The sequence below is a fragment of the Trichosurus vulpecula genome, chromosome 5, assembly GCF_011100635.1.
Source record: "Trichosurus vulpecula isolate mTriVul1 chromosome 5, mTriVul1.pri, whole genome shotgun sequence".
Lineage (NCBI taxonomy): Eukaryota > Metazoa > Chordata > Mammalia > Diprotodontia > Phalangeridae > Trichosurus > Trichosurus vulpecula.
This window is the reverse complement of record NC_050577.1, coordinates 157,027,737-157,052,990: the sequence shown is the minus strand read 5'-3', so window position 1 is coordinate 157,052,990 and position 25,254 is coordinate 157,027,737. Positions and strand designations below refer to the sequence as shown.

The 25,254-nt window shown below is 34.0% G+C and overlaps 1 protein-coding gene across 1 annotated transcript in view; it reads left to right on the top strand.

The window, feature by feature from the left end:
• The window catches only part of LOC118851098 (cadherin-related family member 3-like), a 132,098-nt gene that overhangs the window by 14,043 nt on the left and 92,801 nt on the right, over positions 1-25,254 (top strand). The window contains exons 7-9 of the mRNA XM_036760650.1: positions 1,182-1,327; positions 17,975-18,157; positions 21,688-21,779. Of these exons, the coding sequence (XP_036616545.1) occupies positions 1,182-1,327; positions 17,975-18,157; positions 21,688-21,779 (421 nt within the window). The remainder of the gene's footprint in view (positions 1-1,181; positions 1,328-17,974; positions 18,158-21,687; positions 21,780-25,254) is intronic.

Genomic DNA, 25,254 nt, shown 5'->3' with positions numbered 1-25,254 from the left:
CTCTGCTCAAGAATAGCAGATATACCCACGTAAAAGTTAAATAAAAATGAATTAAATTATATGTATGTATGTATCTATGATATGTTTATATAATCTCCAGGTCTGTGGTATCATCAGACTTCCTTTGTGAAAATTCCCTTCACCTTTGCATAATGACAGTTTATTAGTAACTTGGTCTTTGAGCAGAGATCTGGTAATTATGTTATATTAAAATATAAAACCATTCTTAGTTCTCAGCCATACAAAAATTTGAAGGGCTAAACAAGCTGTAGTTTGCTGGATCCTGTGTGAATTGCCTAAGGCAATGAAAAGTTAAATGACTGCCATGGTCCTCAAAGCAGTATGTTTTAGAAACAGGGCTAGACCTAAGGTCTTCTTGACTCTGAAGTTAATCCTCTATTCATTAAACTACTTTGCTTCGCCAAATTTTGTGCAAGTCAACAATACATGAGCTGTAGCAGTATATTATTAAATGGCCAATTAGTGGTGCCTACAATAAAAGTTGTGTTTGTAGGGTAATCATTGTGGGTGGTAGTAGTGAAAGACGTTACCTAAAAGAGATTGACCTTCATCGGAGCCTTGAAGAATGAGAAGGATTTGCATAGATGGAGCGGCCAGACAGGGCATTTTAAGAGAGAAAAATTGCACTGACCGTTTGCTCTAGTAAGTTGTTAATTTGGATTTGTCTATATGATGCCAGAAATCCAGATGAAAACTAAGACACTGATTGAATTGTTGAATGTTATAAAAATTAAATGTTTGTTGTTTTGTAATTATGTTAATAACATATTTGTATAGTGCTTTAAGACTCGCAAAACTCTATATATTTGTATGTGTGCATATATATAAACAAACATATCTCATATCCAAACTACTTGAATATTTCTCTGGCATTTTACATTTTCATCTAGCTATTTGATGTCATGTTAACATAGCCAGAGACTAAATGGTTTGGAAGAGTTAATGCACCTACAAAAAATAAAGTAACCTTGTACCACAGATGGATTTTCTCAAGCACTTGAATAGTTTTTGAAGAAGTTTAAATACCAGAAAAAAGGAGGGTGGTATCATCACAAATCTCAATGAGGTTTTGCAGACCTCCGTAACTTGGCAAATGTGTGTGCCTGAACTTGCATCCTCAACATTTTTCATTCACCAGCAAATGATTTTCTTTGGTTTAGATCATTTCCTTTCAATTCCATTAATGTGACTGAGAAGAAATCTGTTGGAGATATTATAGCAAGAGCAAAAGCTACAGATCGAGATGAAGATAGCAACATCACCTATTCTTTTAAAACTCAACAGACTGTGTTTGGTTTGGACCCTGGTAAGTTTGTTATATGCTTTTAAACTATTTCTGTTAAATATTCAGAATCTAAAAATAATAAAGACAACTAAGTTATTTGTACTTCCACTTTAGAGAGAGTGTTGGCAAAGTCCCCTAACCCCTTCAGAATGAAACTGATTATAAAAAGGGAAGAAATACAGGCTGCTACCAGGCAAGTTGGAAAAAAATGGCAGAGCAGTGAATGTGTTGGTCACCTATCTGTTAGCAGGCTAGATATGTGCTTCCTCCTTGTGTCTATCTTTCAGAATCCTTACATTCCTTTTTAAAAATAATTTTTAAAATATTTACTTATTTTCCCCAAACAACACTAATTATAGCATAAACAAAAAAACAAGAACACACACAAATCTAGTTTCCATGCACAATTAAGAGCAGTATTTTTAAATGTTTCGACTGAAAAAGAACCAAATAACCACATATACCATATATTTTACCTTTCTGTTATTTGCCATTGAACTAAAAAAGTGTCCTTTAATAAGGATTTATCACTGTAGCGCATTTACCCCTTGCCTTGCAACTGTTTGGCATAGATTCCTTTTAAATAGCTGAAGTCATTGTATATAATGATCTTTTGGTTATGATTTTTTTCACTCTGCATCATTTCATATCATTTGTCTTTACATATTTCTTCATATTCCTCATATTTGTTATTCCTTACAGCAAGATAAACATTAAAGGCACTGCATTAATGCCATATGAGATTCATTGAAGGGACTGAATGTTTAGCCTGGAAAAAAGAATACTTAGCTCCCTTCTCCAGAAGATATGTGAACCCTCTTGAAGCATTTGAAGGATTGTCATATGGAGGAGGAATTAGGCTTGCATTCTGCTTGTACACCAAAGGGCAGCACGTAGAAGCTACAAAGAGCCAAACTTGCTGTAAGGAAATACTTCCTAATAATTAGAAATACTCTGAAGTGGAATTGGCTGCTTTGGGGATAGTTAGATTCCCCTCAGTAGAAGTCTTTAATCATTAGCTTCATGCCTGACATTTGAGAATGTTTTAGTAATTCTAGTTTACAATGTGAGGGATAACATGGACTTTGAGATCCCTTTCAATTATGTGAATCTATATTCGAGTAGTAGAGTTTGTTTATTCATTCCTCAACTGTTGGGTACATAGTTTGTTTTTGATATTTTTTGCTATTACCAACAGCCATGAGAAATATTTTTTTTTGTAGAGAAGAGCCTTTTCCTCCCATTACTACCCTGCTCAGGATATAAGCCTAAAATGTGATATCTGAGTAAAAAGGCATACATTTTTGGTAGTGTTTATTATACATCCCACTATTGCTTTGCGAAATAGTCAATGCAATTTCAACTACAGTGAACTGTATGCCTATTTTCCTGAATTCTCAACAACATTGAATTGTGTCATCTTTTAATCATATTTGCCATTTTTCAGAGTGCAAGATGTTACCTAATAGTTGTTTTAAGTTGCATTTCTCTGATTATTAATGATTTTGAATACTTTCAAAGTTGGTGTTGATAATTTGTGCTTATTCTCTTGAAAACTGCTAGTTTATATTCCTTGACCAATTATCTATTGGAGAATGACACTTGTTCTTATAAATTTGTAGCAGTTCTACTTAACTTTCTTTGTGTAGTAATTTTACCTAGTCTTTTCTATATGCTTTATATTTATTTACTTATATGCATGTTGGATCACACCAGTAGAATGTAAACTCTTTGAGGGCAAAGCTTTTAGTTATTATCTTTATGAATCTAGCACCAACCATGGTATCTTGTACACAGTATTTCCTAAATGTTTATCCAATCGAGTTCAATGATTTTTTTCCTTAAAAACAAAACAAAACTGGAAGGAACTTTGGACTAAGGCAGTGGTATGAAAGCTAATAGAGGAGCCCAGCTCTCTCAAATATGTTAGAGCAGTGATCTAAGAAGAAAAAAACCAACAAACAAACCAGATAGAATAATGATCAAGAAATCTGAAGAGCAACATCAATATCCAGGCTAGAACTTCAAAAATTACAGGCAAAAGGAAGGCACTGGAAGGTTTTGGAAAGTCCAAATAAGCCCAGGTGAAGAATTCTGAAATCCATAACAGCACGTGGTACAGGGATACCCTGGTGGGACAAAAACCCATAAAAACATCTGGATCAGGGAAGACCCTTTTGGAACAGAAGGACATATATCTTGATTAGGGATGCCGCAGTAGGGACAAAAGCCTATAGCTGCAACCAAACTAGGAAACCCTAGGTTTTGAGGCAGAATCTTGCCTAAACACCTGTAACAAGGAGGCCACAATGGAGCAAAGATGTCAAATGCATATCCCTGACTGGAGACAGCTAACTACGGAACATTGAGCAGAAATACTAAAGTTCCATAGTGCTCTGAATGCGGACATATTCAGAGAAGTGAAAGTCAATGGCAAGACCTTGGAATTGAGATAAGGAACAAGTAGGGAATGAATACTCCATCCAAAAATGTAAGAGAGAGATGGAAACTAACTTTGGTACAAAAGCTCAAATTAGAAACTGAAAAGAGACATCTGAGTAAACAGAAGAAGACAAACTCTATAAAGAAATACTCTGGATAAAGAATTAACTGGAGGTAAACCTGGAAGAAATGAGCAAGTTCAGAACTTCAAGTAGAGCTTAAGAGGAAAAAGAAGTGACTTGGTCATAAGAATTACAAAAACATCAGGAAGTAATGAAGCAATAGGAAAAAGCAAAATATAAATGAACGATCTCAGGATTAATAAATAATAAGGCTAATGACTGGCTTACGTCAGGAGGTAGAAAACTTTCCCCAGGTAATGGATTCCATGAAAATAGTGCCAAAGAAACTCCAAAAATTTCTGCATGAATATCTGGAAGAAATGAAACAAGAGATTAAAAATGAAATAAAAGCTCTGGAGGAAAGAAAAGAAGGAAGAAAAATGGCATAGTAAAAAATGTGGTAAATCTTGCCCAAATATTGGATTCCCTGAGAAATAAAATAGAACAAACAGAAATCAGTGACTATAAGAAAGAGCAATAAATACCAGAAAAAAAGTTTAAAATGATGGATGAAAATGTAAGATATCTACTTTCAAAAAAACTAACTTGGAAAACAGGTCAGGAGATATACTTTATGAATCATCAGACTCAACTGCAATCCATGACCAATTTTTTTTTTAAAAAACCAGGATACCAAATTTCAAGAAATTATAATTTAAAACAATATTTTTACTAGAGCCAGAGAGAAAAGTGAAAAGTGAATAAAGTGAAAAATAGAATCCACTGATTACCTCCTGAAATAATCTCCCCAAATGAAAATTCCCAGGAGCATTCTTGCCATAATCCAGAGCTTTTATGTCAAAGAAAAATGTTGCAAGCAACCAGAAGAAAATTCAAAAACTAAGGATTCAAAATCAGTATCCCACAAAATCTAGTAATTACTACAATAACTAGAGAAACATCTTAGAATATAATATTGTAAAAGGAAAAAGATAAAGACTTACAAATAAAATGGCAATTTTAAGACTCATATGCTACAGTAGAAAAGTGAACCTTTAAAAATATGTTGTTTAGTCATGTCCAACTCTTTATAAATCCATGGACCATAGCACACCAAGCCCATCTGTCCTCCACTATCCCCTGAAGTCTGTCCAAGCTCATGTTCGTTGCTTCCATGACATTGTCTTTCCATCTCATCACCCGCCTTCTCCTGCTTTCAATCTTTCCCAGCATCAGAATCTTTTCCAGTGAGTCCTGTCTTCTCATTATGTGGCCAAAAAATTTAATCTTCAGCTTTAGTATTTGTCCTTCCAATGAATAGTCAAAGTTAATTTCTTTTAAGTATTGACTGATTTGATCTCGTTGCTGTCCAAAGAATGATTAATGAAAAGAACAGAAATGAGTAGAAGCTTTGAATTGCAAACATAGAATCAAAGGAAATGTAGAAATGTAAATACACTTGATCAATGTGATGAAGCTAAATAATATGAATTATATGTATCGTCATAGGGGAGAAGAAACAAGTGTCCCTTCACAATCCTAATATGTTCAAGAATCATAGAAGGAATTCAATAAGAAAAACAGAAGAACTAGGGGTATTTTGTTGGTTCGTTTGTTTTATGGTCTTAAAAGAGAGAAAGGCAGTCATAATTTGAACTCATATTCTCTAATTCCAAAAGGGGTGGAAAAATGAATACACTCAGGGAAAAAATGAGGAAAAGGTGGGGTATAATTTACTGTGCTTCAAAAGTGGGCTGTGTGAGAAAAGTATATGCAAATGGAGGAAGAATTCTAGAGAGGGCATATAACATGACTCCCATTCTTATCTGAACTGGACAGATACATAAAATATACACAAAAAGTTTGGTGAAAGCATCACATTTAACAGAGAAATAGGTAAAAATAGAGATAGAGAAAATGGGACTTTAGAGGGGTGATAGAATCAGAGAAGAAATAGTTTCAAGCCAAATAAACATCAGCTACAGAGGATAGGTCATAAAGAGGGTAAGATGAGAAAAATAAACATAGTACCAGTGATCTGGTTCTGGGCAAAAATAAGACAGAAGGGGCAGTCTAGTGGGGGGAAAAGGCTCTTTAATTATACATCACTAGTGTTAAGAAAACTCCTTTGTTTTCACCATCCTCTTTCTTTCAAATGGGGAGTAAAGAAGGGGAAATGTACAACTACATCCCAATTAGTATGAATAATGAATTCTGTGCTTCAGAAGCTAAATGTGGTCATATTATTTGAATTAAAATTGCATATTTCCAATGAGCTGGAACAATTTATTATATTTTACATAATTATAACTTTGAATAGTGTGAATTTGAATGCATGTGTCTACTTCATAGGAGTCATTATTCACACTAATCAGGAATGACTATATAAGAAGATATGATGGAGGGAACGATACAATTCATAGTCATAACAATGAATATGAATGAGATGAACTCACCCATAAAATGAAGGGTAATGGAAGAATGGATTAGAAACCCAAATTTTTTTTAAAAAGGTTATTTATATGAAATACACTAGAAAAAATAAAGATTTACACATAATTAAAATTTATTATACTTCATCAGAATTTATTATGATCCAGGTAATTTTTTTAAAAGCCAGGATAATAATCATGTTCTCAATCAAGGCAACAGTAGAAGTAGAAATATTGAAACGAGAGAAAGAGGGAGTTTACTTTATGCTCAAAGCCATCATATATAGTGAAATAATATTCTCGCTTAACATATATAGACCAAAATGTATAGCATCTATGTATGTAAAGGAAAGATTAATAGAATTACAAGGAGAAATTGAGAGCATGTTTCGGGACTTCAGCATATCACTCTTAGAAAGGGACAAATTTAATAAAAAGATAAGCAAGGATTTGAATACAATTTTAGAAAAGTTAGATATCCTAGAACTCTGGCAATTACTGAATGCAAATATGAAAAAACTGTGGGAGTGTGTGTGTGTGTGTGTGTGTGTGTGTGTTCATATGTGCATGTTTCTTGGTCATGGTACCTTTACAAAAAACATTATGATGTACTATGACAAAAAAATCACATAAGCAAATAAAAAAAGAAGAAATACCTTATGAACCCTCTACTGATCATAACACATTAAAATTATAATCATTAAATTGCCTTCGAAGAAAGGACTCAAATTTTAAATGCAGATTAATTTATTTTTTAAGAATTGATGAGTCTAAGAATAAATAGTAGAAACACTACATAATTTCATCAAATAAAATGACAGCAGTGAGACGATATACCAAAATTTTGGGATGCAACAAAAGTAGTCCTTAGGGGAAAATTTATATCACTATATACTTTTATTAGTAAAAGGGAGAAAGGGCCAATCAATGAACTGGTCACACTATTAAAAAACAATATACAAAAGCAGCAATTTTAAAAAATCTTCCAAAATTACACATAAAAATGACATGAAAATGATTTTCAAAAATATGACCTTTTCAAAAAACCCTTTAAAAATAGAAATTTCTAGCTATTCTGATTTTTTTAAAAAGAATGTCAACCAAGTTACCAAATGTCAAAATGAAAGAGTATTCTCAATAAATAAACAGAAAATAAAAGAAATGATTAAAGATAATCAATGCTATACATGTATATATATATATATGTGTGTGTGTGTGTGTGTGTGTGTGTGTGTGTGTGTTTATGTGTGTATATATGTACGTGTATCTATATCTATATATATATATAGAGAGAGAGAGAGAGGGCACAGGGTGAGTTGAAGATGAAGGGATGATATCTAAAAGAAATAAAATCAAATTAAGGGATGAGAGAGGAATATATTGAGAGAGGGAGAAAGGGAGAGATAGAATGGGGTAAATTATCTTGCATAAAAGTGTCAAGAAAAAGCAGTTCTGTAGGAAGAGAAGAGAAGGCAGGTGAGGGGGAATGAGTGAATCTTGCTCTCATCAGATTTGACCTGAGGAGGGAATACTGTACACACTCAATTGGGTATCTTACCCCACAGGAAAGAAGGAGGAAGGAGATAAAAAAGGGGGGATGATAGAAGGGAGGGCAGATGGGGGAGGAGGTAATCAAAAACAAACACTTTTGAAAAGCGATAGGGTCAAGGGAGAAAATTCAATAAAGGGGGATAGGTTAGGAAGGAGCAAAATATAGTTAGTCTTTCACAACATGAGTATTGTGGAAGGGTTTTACATAATGATACGCATGTGGCCTACGTTGAATTGCTTGACTTCTTAAGGAGGGTGGGTGGGGAGGGAAGAGGGGAGAGAATTTGGAACTCAAAGTTTGAAAAACAGATGTTCAAAAACAAAAAAAAAGTTTTTGCATGCAACTAGAAAATAAGATACACAGGCAATGGGGCGTAGAAATTTATCTTGCCCTACAAGAAAGGAAGGGAAAAGGGGATGGAAGGGGAGTGGGGTGACAGAAGGGAGGGCTGACTGGGGAACAGGGCAACCAGAATATACACCATCTTGGAGTGGGGGGGAGGGTAGAAATGGGGAGAAAATTTGTAATTCAAATTTTTGTGAAAATCAATTCTGAAAACTAAATATATTAAATAAATTAAAAAGATAAAAAAGATTATCGATGCTAAAAAGTTGATTTAAAAAATGGAATGGATGCATTTTAAATGTGTATATATAGATATATATATAAATATATATATATATGATACACAGAATAACTAAACATGAAATAGAGAATTTAATTAACCTAAACTTAGAAAAATAAATTGCGCAAGCCGTAAATGAACTCTTTTCCACCTTCTCCAAAATCGCCAGGTGGATCTACAACTGAATTCTTCAACCATTCACAGGACAATCCTAATATTACCAAAAAAATTGCTTAAAAATAAGCTATCCTAAAAAGTTTCTTCTATAATTCAGACATATTCTTGATAACTAAACCTTTGAGGAACAAAGCAAAAGAAGAAAATATATAGACCAAGATCCTTAATATCAACACAAAAACATTGAATATCATATTAGGTACAAAGCTATAGAAACAGATTAAAATGATCATATACTGTGGCCAGATTGGGTGTATATCAGAAATGCAGGGATGGATCAATGTTTGGGAAAATATAGACATTCTAGATGATATTAAAAACAAAAACAACAAAAATATATTATTTTATCAAGAAACACAGGAAAAAAAACTTTTCACAAAATACCATGCCAATTTCTACTAAATACATTAAAAAGCACTGGGATAATAGTATCTATCTAAAAGCAAAAGCTAGTATTAGCTCCAAGAATCGAGGATAAGACAAGCTTGTTATTTTCACCAGTATTATTTACTATAGTTCTTAGCACTAGCAATAATAAAAGAAAATAATCAATCAAATAAATTAAGTGCCTACTATGTGCCGGGAAGTGCTTGGGTACAAATAGAAGTGAAAGACAATTCTTGTGTTCAAGGAACTTACAATCTAATGGCATATGAACAAATATATACAAAGCAAGCTATAGATAGGATAAATAGGAGATAACAGAGGAAAGTAAAAATAATGAAAAAAATGAATCAAGAGAATGAACACAGTTAATAAGGAAAACATTTTATTGCTTTTTATAGATGATTCTTTACTTAAAGAATCCTAAAGAGTCAACTAAGATTGAATTGAAATGAGTCAGTTAAAAAGTAGGATATAAAATAAATAATACTAATTATAAGTTTTTCTTTTATTACCAATACAATCCAACAAGAAGAGATCAAAATCTAAGGAGAGTCAAAACATAGAAGAAAGTTAACAGAGCAATATTTCTAATGAATATTGATAAAATAAATTAAAGTTTATCAAAGAGACAACAGCACATATCACAAGATCATAGAGCAATTTCTGAAGCAAAGAATAAGAAACTAATAGAATACTCATCAAATAAGGAATGATTGAATTCATTTTGCATATGAATTTAATGGAGTATTATTGCACTCTAGAAAAAATGACAAAGAGGTCAATTTCAGAGACCCCCTGGAAAATTTTTATAAGCTAATGCATAGTTGGGTGAGCAGAAGAAGAGCAATGTGTATATATATATGACTAAAGCATTGTAAATAAAAACAACTTTGAAAGACTCAAAAACTTTCATCAAAGCAACTATGACTATAGAAAACTGATAACTGTTGTACTAGAAGTGCAAAATTAGGTATATGTCTTTGGGAATTGCCACTGTATGGATTTCTTTTCCTTGACTGTGCTAACTTGTTACATGGGAATTTTTTTGGTAGGAGGTGGAGAATGGGGGGTAATAGGAAGGCTCAAGGGTGCGATTTCTTCTAAATAAATAAAAAAGAAAGAGGCATCAATTAAACATTTAAAGCAAATTTGGAGAAGATCCTACATGATAAGTGGCCAAAACATATAAACAGGCCATTCTCAAGGGATGAAATCCGAACTATCTATAATCATATTTTTAAAAGTTCAAAATAACAAATAGTTAGTGAAACACAAATTAAAGCATCTCCAAAATTCCGACTCATACCCATACATTTAGCAAAGTTGACAAAAAAATTACAGATGTTGAAGGGGCAACAGGGAAACAGGCACATTGATACACTGTTGGTAGAGAAGTGAATTGATACAGACATTCTGGAAAGCAATTTGAAGCTAAGCTGAAAGTTACTAAACTATAATAACATGAAGAGGCAGTGATAGTGTCACTAGGTCATACCCCAAAAGAGATTTAAAAAAGTAAAATATCTTATATGTACAAAAATATTTATAGCAGCTTTTTTTTGTGTTGTCAAAGAACTGTAAACTAAGGTAGTGTCCATTATTTGGTGAATAGTACATGAATATAATAGAATATTATTTCTATAAAAAATGATGAAAGAGATTTTGGAGAGACCTGAAAAAACTTATTTGACTTGGCACAGAATGGAGTGAAGAAAACCAGGAGAATAATTTAGACTATACCAAAAACATTACAAACTCTGAGAGGGTTAAGAACTCTGATCAATACAAAGTTCAACCATAATTCTGGAGAACCGGTGATGAAGAACGATACCCACCTTCTGACAGAGAGATGATAGACTAAATAAGAAGAATGAAAAAAAACTGAATTTTAGACATTGCCAAAAAAATAAAAATTAAAAAATAAAGGACAGAGGAGATCTGAACCGGGGTTCAGAGGGTAGCAAAGACAAACAAAACAACCTGGGAACTGATGTGCTATTCAGAGTAAATATGTACTTGAAAAATATAAGCTGTAGATAATTTCTTTTTTCCTATATATATGAAAATATTCATGTTTGGTTTTTCTTGTCAAGTTTAGAAAAAAACATAAGATAAACAAATATATTAAAAAGACTACAGGAGACCTTGGCTTTCTCTAGCATAACCAATTCAGTTAATTTATTTATTACAACAATCATCATAAATTTTGATATTTTAATATCATTGTCACTTCTCAGCGATTTCTCCTAACATACAACTCTCTCTTACAACAAAGAAATATAGTTAAACAAAACAAATCAAAACATTGACCATGTCTGCCAATTAAGGCCTCTTTCTTCAAATTTACCGAACTATTTTCCTGCCAAGAGAAGGGAGGCATATTTTACTGCCAGTCCTCTGAAGTGAAGATTGGTCACGGCATTGATCAGAATTGTGATGTCTTTCAATGTTTTTTTCCTTTACATTAATGCAGTCACTATGTAAATTGTTTTCTTGGTTCTGGATACCATGCTCCACATTAGTTCAAACAAGCCTTTCCAAGTTACTCTGAATTCTTCATATTTTTTTCATTTCTTATGGCAAATAGCATTCCATTACATTCATGCATCACAATTTGTTCAGCCATTTCAGAATCAATGACAACCATTTTCCTTCAAGGTTGTGTTTATGTGTTTGCTGCCATGAAAAGTGCTATAAATTTTTTGTATCTGTGTCTTAAGATTTGTTTTTAACTCCTTGGGATGAATTTGAATTCTCTTTAGCAAAATGGATCAATACCTCCTCTGCAATTTATCATCTTAAAGTGTTCTCTAGGTCAAAATGAGGTTAAGTGACTTACCTGGGGTCACATAGTATGTGTTAGAAACCAGACTAGAACAGAAGTCGTCTTGACTACCAGGCTTTTTTTCCCCCCTATAGCATGCTGCATTTCCTACTTTAGTCATAAGAACTTTATCAGAAATATCTGATGTAAAGATATCTCCCCAGGTGATTGCTTCATTTATTATAGCTCCATTAAGCTTTTGTGCAAAAGCTTATAATTTAATTTATATATTTTCTTTTTTATCCTCCTGTGTCCCTTGTTTTCTCCCCAAAGTCATAGATGCACAAGGTACCTCCTTCCATTCACCTCTAATATTTTTCAAATAATGTGACCTTTTATATTTAGGTCACGTGACCTTTTAGAGATTATTGTAGTAGATAGTTGAAAGTATTGGTCTGGATATAATTTCTCACAAACTGCCAAATTGCTTTAGCATTTTCCTAGCTGTTTTCGTTAAATAGGATGTCGTATCTAGTAGTTTTGGGTTTTGGTTTTGTGAAATACTAAATCAAAATGTTCAATTGATTCTTGGTCTTACTTACCTAGTCTGTCCTAGTTTTCAGCCTTTCTGTTTTTTAAGCAGTACTGATAAATTTTGATGATTATTACCTTTTCATGTAGTTTGTGGTACAGTAATACTAGACCCCTTTAATTTCTGCTTTTTTCATTATTGTTTTTTGTATTCTGACCATTTGTTCCACTAAAACATTTTTATTTTATTTTTAAAAATAATCTCATTGGTATGGCAGCAAATCTATAAATTAAATTAGGTAGTATTGCCATATTTATTATATTGGCTTGGCTCAACCATGAATTAAGGTCTCTCTAATTATTTAAAGAATTCTTTATTTCTACAAAATGTTGTCTTAGAGTTCAATCTCTCAGCAAGTATTGATTAAGCAATTATTGTGTACAAGGCACTGGGAATACAAAGACCAAAAAAATTGAAACAACCCTTACTCTTAATGCGTTTTCATTACTTCAGGGGAGATAACATGGTACATGTTTATACAGAATAAATATATACATATATAATAAATGGTGCAGCTTGGTGTCACAGAGGATAGAATGCAGGGCCTGAAGTCAGGAAGACCTTGATTCAAATCCAGCCTCAGACACTAGCTGTGTGGCCCTGGGCAAGTCACTTAACCCTGTTTGCCTCAGTTTCTCCATCTGTAAAATGAGCTGGAAAAGGAAATGGCAAACCACTCCAATATCTTTGCCAAGAAAACCCCCAAAAGGAGTCAAAAAGAGTTGGACACAATTGAAAAAAAGACTAAACAACAATATAACAAGTACAAAATAAATTCAAGGTAGTTAAATACAATGTAGTCAAGTATTTATAGAACTAGTAGTTGAGGGATTAATGAAGGTTTTATGCATAAGTGCTTATTTGGTCTGCGTTTTGGAGGAAGTGAGGGATTGAATTCTCTGAGGTAGAGGTGAGATGGATGTCCAGTGTAGTCATTGGGAATAACTAGTGCAGAGGGATGAGGATGGATGATGGAGTATCATGTATGAGTCTGTTTGGCTAGACTGACTTTAGAATGCGTAAGTGGAAGTAATATATACAGAGGCCAAAAAGATAGGTTGGAATTAAGTTATGAAGAGCTTTAAAACTAAACAAATATTTCAGAAGTGTTGGTTTTTACAATGCTGTTGCTATAGTATCATGCATTTTGAATCCAAAGTAATCAATGATCTATTAATCATAAACCTAGTGACTCAATCCTCATTCTTTTTATCTCTATGAAACCTTTGACACTGTGAATCCTCTTCCTCTCCTTAATACTCTTCTTTCTAATCATCCTCTTACTTGTCTGCCTCCTCCTTCTTAGATTACTTTCTTGAACTGTCATCCAGGCTACACCCAATAATCCCAAAATTTATCTCAAGCCTGAGCCTCTTCTCTTTTCCCTCTATACTATTTCATTTGGCGACCTCGTCAGCAAACATGGATTCAGTTCATTCAATTAATCTCTATACTGATGGTTTTCAGATCTGCTTATCCAGACGTCTTCTATCCTGACCTCCAGTTTCTCGTTAACTTTACCCGTAGGGTATTCAACTTCCTAACATTCCTATTTATGTTGAAATCTCCATCATCCTCCCAGTCACAAAGGAACAAACATAGGTGTCATCCTCAACTCCTTGCTCCCTCACACATCTAATTTGTTGCCAAGTCATGTCAATTCTGCCTTTGTAACATCTCTAGATGTTTCCATCTGGCACTGCCACAACTCTGGTGTAGGTTCTCACCACGTCATACCTGGACTACAGCAAAATGACCTGCTAGTTGGTCTCACCCCACTCCAGTCCATCCTCCACTTACCTGTCCAATGTATCTTCCTAAAGTGCAAGCCTGACCATGTCACATCTGTATCCAATAAACTCCAGTGGCTTCCGTTTGCTTCTAAGATTAAATGTAAAATCCTCTGTTTGGCCACTCTCCACAGATGCTGTGATCCAATGAAACTTACTCCTGGCTGTTTCTTGAACAGTATACTCCATCTCCTGACTCTGGACATTTTCTCTTACTGTCCCCTATATCTGGAATTCATTCTCTCCTTATTTCTGTCTCCTGGCTCTCATGGCTTCCTTCAAATCCTAGTTTAAATTCCACCCTCTATATGAAGCTTTTCTCATTGCCCTCTTAATTCTGATGCCTTTCCTCTCTTGATTGTCTTCAATTTATCATATATATACATATATATGTATTATATATATTATATCATGTTTAATTTTTATATGTTGTTCCCATGAGACTGAATTCTTTGAAAGTAAGAACTTTATTTTATCTCTTGCTTTTCTTATACTCAGAGGTGAGCATGGGTTTTTTAGGCACATAGTAGGTGCTTAATAAAAGCTTGTTAAATTGCTTTAACTACTGGTATAAATTGTTTTTCTGGTTCTGAATGATTTTGTTCAATTCCTCCCAAATTTATCTGAAATTGTCCAATTCATTGATTCTTTTAGCAAAATAACATTTCATCATATTCATATTTGATATTTTGCTCTATAATTTGTTCAGCCATTCCCCAGTTGATGGGCATCATCTTAGTTTCTATTTTTTTAGACTAGAAAAAGTACTACAAATATTTTTGTATGGATAGGAAGTTTCACTCTTTCTTTGACTCCTTTTGGGTGAAGACTTAATAATGGTGTCATTGGGTGAAAAAGTATACACGATGTAGTAACTTTGTTGGGGGGGGGGAAGGCATATAGATCCAAATCACTTTCCATAGTGTCTGTATCAATTCATAGATCCACCAACTGTGCATCAATGTAACTGCTTTCCTATTCCCCTGTGACGTTTGTAAAGTTCCTTTTTTGTTACCTTTCCCAATCTAATAGTTGTAAGATAAATCCTCAAAGTTGTTTGATTTATCTAGTTATTAGTGATTTGATTTTTTTTTAGTTTTAGAACTGCTTCTTCATATTATTTGGCCCTCTATCAATTTGGGAAATGGCTCTCAGTATTTTAAATTTGAATCAGTTTTCTAAATTTCCAATATTAGTTTTTCTTCCAGTTAACTTTCCCTTCTAATTTTATCTGCATTACATTTGTTTGAACAAAAAACTTTAAAAAATTTTATGTAATTATCATTATCCATTTGTATCAGTAAGCAATAATAACAATGTAGATGACAATTGGCAAAATGCCTATGTAGTTCTGTATCACAAAGTATATGAGACTCTCCACATAGAAGGTAGAAGAAGTAAACCATTTATTCAGACACCAGAGAACCATATCCCACAAGCCATTTATCCAGTCTATCACAGCAGTAAAACATTCCACACACAATATGACAACCTGGAACCTCACTATCCCAAAACCTCTCCAACCCCCTGCTGGGGTCTTCCCCAAAACAAACTCACAGAACAGGTATAAATCATCCTGTTCAGTTCTAACAATCACAAGAGGAGTCATTAGTAGCCATTAGCAGCCATAACATCTCTGTCTCTCTCTCTCTCTCTCTCTCTCTCTCTCTCTCTCTCTCTCTCTCTCTCCCTCCCTACTTCCCTCCTTCTCTCTCTCAGCATTTCTGTGACATAACTTCCTTTTCCTGTCAGGAAGCTCCTTCCACCATGTAACTTAGTCTTCCCATGACATAAGCAGGTCACATGGCCTATTAATGGGTGGGAAAGATCTTTAAATCTAAATTGCTACTGCACCATTTTATCTTCTGTGTTCTTCCTATCCCTTTTTTGGTCATACATTCTTCTCATGTTGCTGATCCAAAAGCTAATTTCTTTTTTGCTCTCCAAATTTATTAATGAAGCAACCTTTTATGTCTAGATAATTTATCTCTCTGTTGTTTATCTTGGTGGGTAGATATGTAAAATGTATGTAGTATGTACATGTGCTATATTAATGTGCTAATTATATAGAATTCATAAATATGTATTACATAATACATATATTCTTTCAAGCTATATTTTTACAATTATACCTTTGATATATAACAGTGGTGATCAATATTTTTGCTTCACCTTAGAACATTTGGAGAAGACTTCTAATGTTTTTTATAGTACAAATATTGTTAGCCCTGGTGATTTTACATATGTAATCTTGTTTTATTCTCGCATTAATCTTTTGACACAGGTGCTATTATCATTCCCATTTTACAGAAGAGAAACCTGAGACTATGAGAGGTTACATGACTTTCCCAGAGTGATATAGCTAGTAAATATATGAGGTGGATTCAAGCGTAGGTCTTCCTGACCCCAAATTTGGCACTCTATCCACCACAGCCTCCTGTTTACCTTACAGGCTTAATCTTCTAATCTTAAAGTCAAATGTATAGTTTTTTTAAAAAATTGTCATCTAAACCCAATCAAACCCAAAAGAGGAGAAAAAAAAGGAGAGCAAATAGTTTGCCTCAATCTGCATTCAGATCCCATAGTTCTTTTTCTGGATGTAGATAACTCTCTCCATCATGAGTCATTTGGAGTTGTCTTTGTACCTTGTATTGCTGAGAAGAGCCAAGTCTATCAAGGTTAGTCATCACAGAATCAATATATCAGTGGTTGTGTACAATGTTCTCCTGGTTCTGCTCCTCTCAGCATTTTATTATGTAGGTTTTTTCAGGTTATTATGAAGTCCATATCTTCCCGTATTTCTTGCAGCACAATAGTATTCCATTAGATTTATATACCACAACTTGTTTAGCCATTCTGCAATTGATGGGCATCCCCTTCATTTGCAATTCTTTAATACCACAAAAAGAGCTGCTATAAATATTTTTGTACATACAGGTCCCTTTTCCCCTTGTGTGCCCTAGAAGTGGTGTTCCCCGGGTCAAAGGGAATGCACATTTTTATAGCCCTTTGGGCATAGTTCCAAATTGCTCTCCAGAATGGTTGGATCAATCAGTTCACAACTCCATCAACAATGTAACAGTGACTTTTTGTGTTTTTAATTGGGAGGAAGAAAGGGAGGTTAATGAAAGGCAGTGGGAGTTAGTGATGTGATAATAGTAAAAATGATGTTTTAAAGGGCCATTGTAATATGTGTAAATTCACACAAGGGAAATTCAGCTAAGATGACAAGCAGAACTGTTTTGAAATGAAAGCATAGAATTATATTTAAAGCGAATGGTATGATGCAGAATTCATAGTTTTATATACAGTTCTATTTGCATGTTTTTATGTATAGAAATTTCTCTTTGGTGTTGAAACAGTAATAAATAAAAACAATTCTAATTAAAAAAAATTTGTCATCTGTGGTATATGTGAAGAACACTAGGTAATATTCTCTGCCTAAAAATATATCCTTATGGCCTTTCAGATTTCCTAAGATTCCATCATTAGAAATTATTTTCCTATGTTCTGGAAGGCTTGGTGATTTTTAAGTCTTTTACTGAAATGAAAATGCACCTTCAAATGACCATTAGTATAATTAGTACTACATTTGCATGGACAATAAATGAATATAAAGGGAACATAAAAATATGAAAGGCTGAAAGAAAATATAGAAAATAGAAGTCACTTTTAATATTCAATTTTTAAAATTTAAGCAATGAGTATTCTAATGTAAAAAAAAACATCAGAGCATGAAGAATTACTAAACATTTAACTTCCTTCATGAAGAAAAAGGTACATCCTTCAAGTTAACTAAGAAGCCCTATCATTCCAGTTTTATAATCTCTTTTCTTTCTCATTAGTAACAGGCATAATTACTCTGCTTCAGCCTTTGACTCTTGACAACTCAAATCGTCCTAATGCCTACCCTTTGGAAATCGAGGCCAAAGATAATGGAAATAATACCAGTTCCTACGTATTTACAATTTTTGTAGAGGATGTAGATGATCCTGTCATCTGTGATCCTGGATTTTCTACTGGAGGAGGTATGTCAGCCTTCAAAGTTCACAACAAAGATTAGTGATCTGAGATAGGCTTTTGAAAGGAAACAACCAAAATGAATGAACAAGTGATGAACAAATGAACAGTGATGTTAAAGAGGGTGAGAATTACACATTTTGAAAATAGCACTTGTAGTTATGTATTAAAAGCCTCAACTTCTTGAATGAGAATGATGAAGGTGCCAAATATTACATAATTACTTCACCTTCTTTCTTCAGTTTTTTTTAACCAGTAGATTCCTTTTACATTTCCAGGATGGACTAAAGCAGCATTAAAGGGAAACATGTGAGCCTGGGAGAAGTCACTCCAACTCAAGGGTGGAGCAGAATGTGTTTTTCTAATTGAGTCAAGATCAAGCTGGTTTTTGGTCCCATGTGGGGTTGACTGTTGAAACTATCTGTATCCCATATAACAATGCAGGCCAAGAATAGTAGCAATAGAAACACAGCACCCCATTCATTGTGACTAATAGAGTATTTCTGGATCTTTCTCTAAGGCTCCTTACTTCAGCTGGGACACTGGAACTATTTTTTAATTTTTTTCTGAATTACATGTAAAAACAATTTTTAACATTTGTTATTAAAATTTTTGAGTTCCAAATTCTCTCCCTTTCCTTCTACACTCCTCCCCATCACTGAGAAGGAAAGTCATTTGGTAAAAGTTTTACACTTTCAGTCATGCAAAACAAATTAACATGTTAGTCATGTTTTAAAACAAAAAATAGACCAAAAAACCCACCCAAAAACAAAAACCAAACCAAGAAAAATGAAAAAAAGTAAAGAAAAAGTATGCTTCTATGTGTATTCAGACTCCTTCAATTCTTTCTCAGGAGATTGATAGCATTTCTTATAACCCCAGAATTTTCTTGGATCAATGTATTACTGAGAGTAGATAATTCATTCACAGTTGATCATCATAAAATATTGCTGTTACTGTATAAAATGTTGGTTCTGCTCATTTCACTTTGTATCAGTTCATGTAAGTCTTTTCAGATTTTCTGAGAGCATCCTGCTCATAATTTCTTATAGCACAATAGTATTCCATCACAATCATATACAACAGCTTGTTCAGCCGTTACTCAATGGATGGGCATCCCATCAGCTTCCAATTCTTTGCCACCATGAAAAGAACTGCAAAAAATATATCTGTACATGCAGGTCTTTTTCATTTTTTTATCTCTTTGAGATATAGATCTAGTAATGGTATTGCTTTATCAAATGGTATACGTGCTTTTATAGCCCTTTGGACATAGTTACAAATTGCTCTACGGAATGGTTGAATCGGTATACCAATTTTTAAGGAATTATTTTCTTCACTGAGCTTTTGTACCTTTCTTTCCATTTGACTAGTTCTACTTTTTAAGGAATTCTTTTCTGCAGTGATTTTTTGTACCTCTTTTCCATTTGGCCAATTTTGCTTTCTAAGGAGTTTTTCTCTTCAGTGAGTTTTTGTATATCTTTTTCTATTTGGCCAATTCTGCTTTTCCAGGCATTCTTCTCTTCATTGGATTTTTGTACCTCTTTTACCATTTTGGCCTATTTTATTTGTTCAGGTATTATTTTCTTCAGTAATTTTGTACCTCCTTTACCAAGATGTTGACTCTTTTTCCCCCATGATTTTCTTGCATCACTCTCTAACCATTTTTTAAAAAAAAATCCTTTCTGAGCTCTTCCATGGCCAGAGACCAATTCATATTTTTCTTTGGGGCTTTTGGATGTAGCAGTGTTGACTTTGTTGTCTTCTTCTGCGTTTGTATTTTGAGCTTCCATGTCACCATAGTAATTTTATATACTTAGGGTCTTTTTCTATCGTTCGCTTATTTTTTCAGCCTATTTCTTGACTTTTAACTCAATGAAAGTGGGGCTCTACTTCCCGAGTGGAGAGGGCATTGTCTTAATGTTCAGGTTTTTGTGCATCTGTTTTCAGAGATAATTCTGGGGACCTGTATGTTTTTTATTCTTCCAAGGAGGTACGATCTAGGGAGAGACGTGTTTACTACTCCGCTGGCCTCTGTTCTGGTCTATGAATGACCACAAGTACTCTTTTCCATCCTAGAACTGTGACTAGGGTCCCAGCTCCCCTGTGGACTTAAGCTGTGGTGTGCTAGTGCTCCTGCTCACCCTAAGACTCAGATCCAGGACTATGAGCCAGATCCAAGTATGGGAAATGTAACAGTCCTGCCCCTTGTGCCAGCAAAGAGATCTCCCTAATCTCTTTCTGACCAGTTGTCCAAACCACCCCCACCCCATTCCCCTTATCATCTGTGGGCTGAGGGATCTGGAAACGACTACTGCCACCACTGATTCAGTTGCCTCCAAGGTCTACTGCTAGTTTGTTGTGGTGTGGGCTATACTAGACTGTGCACCACTCTCATCCTGGAACAACAGTCCTTTTCTGCCCACCTTCTTAGTTGTCTTAGGCTGGAAAATTGTTTCACCTTGTCTTTTTGTGGGGTCTGCTGCTCCAGAATTTGTTTTGGATCACTATTTAAAATTGTTTGGAGGAGTTTTGGGAGAGCTCAGTTCTTCCCTTTTTTCTTCTATTTTGTCTCTGTGCTCCCCTCCCCACTACATCTATTTTTAGGAGCCATAGGTAAGTGGTTTTTACATTTTCATTCATAGAAATTCAGTGTACGACTGTGGCCATTCTGTCTGCCTCAATTCAAACAAAATGCAGATCACTAACTTGGAATATCTGTTTCTAAATGGTTTCACATGCACTCCAAGGTCAAAAGAGGTCAAATAACTAAGCCAAACAGATGCACTCAAAAACTCTTTACAAAAGTCACAACACATGATTATGAAATTCAGACTTGGTGGCTTATCTATGATAGTGATCCTTTGATTCAATGGATTTGTCCCTTATTAACATATCTATCCTCTGATTCCTGTTTCTTTAATTTCTGGCATAACATTAATCAAGAATTCTCCCACTTTAAAAAGTTCATTTGTTGAAACTCCCTGAATAAACTAGATCATGTTTATACTACATTGGGATGTAGTATACGCATTTTCAGTTTCTCTCAGGCAGCTTTCTAAGACAGGTGAAGAGGCTGCGGTAATGCAAGAGGGTGTGTGTGTGTGTGTGTGTGTGTGTGTTTATGCATCCATATGTGTTCTATTGCCTTCTGGGCGGTGGGAGGGAAGATATAGAGGAAAGCGTTGGCTATCCAAGAGTTTGACATGAATGAATCAAACAATTAAATTCTGCAGCTGTTTTGAGGGTGGATCATGTCTCAGTGACCACCCACATTCTGCTCAGTATGACTGGCCATTTAAACACCCCCTCAATCCACGCTTGGCCAAATCTGGAAGTGTGTAAAAGAAGGGGCACAAGGATACTGAGACATATTGGCTAGCTTGGAAGGCAAGGAGTCACCAAAACAGCTGTGATGTTTCTCAGTTAAGAGCCTGAAATGGAGGAATAAATGTTAGCAGCAGGATGAATCTCAAGTAAGAAATAGAAGTGGTAATAATCTACTTTGTTAGTCATAATGGTTTCTGTAATGGTTTAGGTATCTCTGTAGTTATTCCTGAAAACATTCCAGCATCTGCTTTCATATACATGGTTCTTGCAAGAGATCCAGACCCAGGTCAAGAGGTTGAAGTAAGTTCATATTCTTTTAAAATGATTATTCTTACTGATTTATTTTTTCCTAACTTCCATGTTGACTATCAAATTTTTTTAGTAATGAGCATGAAATCATTTCATTTGGTATTTGTTATTTCAAATTTTAGAAATATTATGTTTCCACAGAATAAGTACAATTCATTTTGGAAAACAAAAGGCAATAAACTGTCATAGGTGGACTGAGAACACTATGTAAAAATTGTGCTCACATTTATTTTCATCCATTTTATTACATTTACACAAACTGATCGAATATCCTTTCATGTTTCATTTCCTTTTATACATCCCACTTCAGACATATTTTCTTTATTACACACACAATTCACATAAAGGATATTCTGGATCTTTACGTGCTTTCTGGTTTCAATGTTCTGTAGGATTAATCAAGAAGGGATGACAACATAGTTACAGATTAGCAAGGGTTGGAGGAATAAAATAGAGAACAATTTAATCACATTAGATTTTCCCATGATTTTATAAAGTAAGAATGGTTTATATTCTAGTTATAGCAATAACAAGTTATCTAATCTCTTAGATTATATATTGCATGATAAATCATATTACTACACTGAGACATAGAATAACAGATTTCATATTCTTTCATGTAAAGTCTCCATAGAATTAAAAATCAAGTCCCTTGCCTTTTTCAGTTACTCTGAGCTTCTATTGCAGCAATCAATTGGCAATTATTTGTCATTGGATTCCTGTTGATGGTCTTATACTTGCTATTTGAGGACTGGTTCAGTGAAGTATGGATTAGATCATCACCAGGAAGTTGACCCCTAGGTGCTGTTTTTGGATAGATATCTCTGATCTCATCTTATCAATGTATTGTTTCTCCTCTAACTATCCAGATTATGACCGATCCATCCCATTCTTTTTCACTCTTGTACATTTCCCCTCATAATTTCACTACAAAGATTTCTCCCAACATGCCAGGACCTCTCACTATTATCTTGAAATTGCAAGGATACCAGTGGAGCCCATGGGCTATCCACTGGTTATTGCTCACTTTCACCATGTGACTAGTCCACCTTCATTTTTGCTCATTCACTTTTTTGATGACATTTTTTCTTCTACTGCTCTTTTGTAATTATTTTTACAATGTATTAAGACTGCTCACATCAGCTATTCACCTTTCCAGTTCCCTCCAAGTGATACTTATTATATGTGTCTGTCTTTTTGTAATTCCTTTCTTCTTAGGACTTATAAATAATTTTAGACAGATATCACCCATATGTATATGTTATATATATAAATGTATATATGTGTATATATATATATGTGCGTGTGTCTCTACCTATAGGTATGTATACATATGTATATATGCACACACATATAAATGAACAGGAACAGACCTTGTCTTTGGGAAATTGCAGAGTTCTTTTAATGACTCCAAAGTTTTCTAGGAAAAAAGTTCCATCTTTTTAATACTAATATTCTTATTCTTGTTGTATGCCTACCAGACATGAAACTATATTGTCTTTGAGGGATACCTTGTTGTATCTGGTAACTGATTATGATGAACACTGAATATCATAGCAAAAATGAAAACACTTTATTTTGTAAGCAGAAAATTACTGGTGACTGACTTAGGAATAATTTGTGAATTAGCTGTTCATATGGAGTCAGATCATCCACTCGTTAAAGAAACATTGAAATTATCATCAGAGTAAATGGAAGGGTAAAGATGAGAAGATATTATGTACTGTTATAACTGCTTTAAATCAGCTTGTTTAAATCATCTGTTAATCCTGAAGAGTAGGACATGGGAAAGAAAAAAATGTTGACATACATTACAACCATTTTTGTTAAGTTTAAGTAATGAAAAACAATTGGCACACTGATGAGAACAGAAAATGCTAGAGACCACTGAGCCAAATACTTCATCTCCTTGTCAAGTAGAGATTTATGGCAAGCAAGGATTTGTATAAGTTCATTTGCAATCCATTATTGAAAAAGCTAACAGAAGATAGTGACTCATGTCATCTCACAAGGAAGGAAGGAAGGAAGGAAAGAAGGAAGGAAGGAAGGAAGGTAGGAAGGAAGGAAGTAAAGAAGGAAGGAAGGAAGGAAGGAAAAGAAATTCTATAAATAGTAACAACCTTATGCCTGAGGAAGAAAAAAGAAAATTCAATACTCTTTCTTCTTTGTGAAGGTCAGGGACTATACCTGCGGAACATTTTACATACTATAGTTTTGCTGAACTTCTTTTCCTTCATTTTTATTTTTAGTTAGTTTGTTTTAATGAGGGATATTTCATAGGGTAGGATGGGGAAAAGATATATTCAGGAATAAAGGTAATTTTTGAAAAATCAATAAAAATTTAAAATTTCAAGAAAATCTCATATAGAGGAAAATTCCAAAAGAATCTAATGTGTAGTAGTACTTTAACCCCCTCCCCTCTTTGCTCCCTTGCCGTGGTACTTGAGAAGATATCCACAACTACAGATCATTTTCTTTTATATTCTCACAATGCAGATTTTCATAAGAATGATTTATGCAGGCATCATGAATATCCAATAAAAACATGAGAAGGAAACAAGCAGAGTTTTATAGTTGATTTTCTAGTCAGCTATATCTCCAGAGTAATAGAACTAGGAGATACATTGAATAACTTTAAGATTATTCTCCCTTTTTCATTGGTTTTCAAAATAATCTGATATAGTAAAACAAAATAATACCTAAAATCTCCTCTCAAAGTAATTGCTTCTCAAATTGTTAAGAACATAAATGATTCTATGACAATGCCAACTATGGAAATCTTTTTCTACTGCATCAACTACTTGACTGTAGCATCAAGCAAATGATAAAATAAGAAGACAGCTTCACTTAAATCATTTATAAGTATCATGGAAGATATGTTATATATAATCCAGATAGAAATATTCTCTTTTAATGACAAGGTTCTCCATATACACCTCTTAATAGATATCATTGTGTTGTTTGTATCAGGTGCCACAATGCCTCAGGTCGTCCTGAATAAAATCCTGTTATTTAAGAAAAGATTGGTAATCCACACTGCAAGAAACAAATTATGTTAAAATACTTATTGCCCAATTTATGATCTTCTGTTGAAAGAGTAGCCCCTTGAATGAGTGTATCAATATATACTCATTGGAGTAATACTGCAGTTGGAAAATGGGTTGGGCCCAGAACCGAATGGAAAGAGCAAATTAAGGTAGAACGCTTTAAGGAAACTGCTCAGTGTTTTCCATGATTTCAAGTTTCTTGCCATTTCTTGAAATGCTCATCTTTTTTAGCACTCATATCTTCCTAGAGGTAGTTTTTGACCATGAATCATGGACAAAGAATTTAAAATGCAAGTGACCCAAAAGAATGATGAATAGTGGTACCAAGAGGTCTGTGGCATATGACCAACTGTGTAAAAAATAATATTGGGCATTTATATGATATTTCAAGATTTATAAAGTGATTTACATGCATTGCC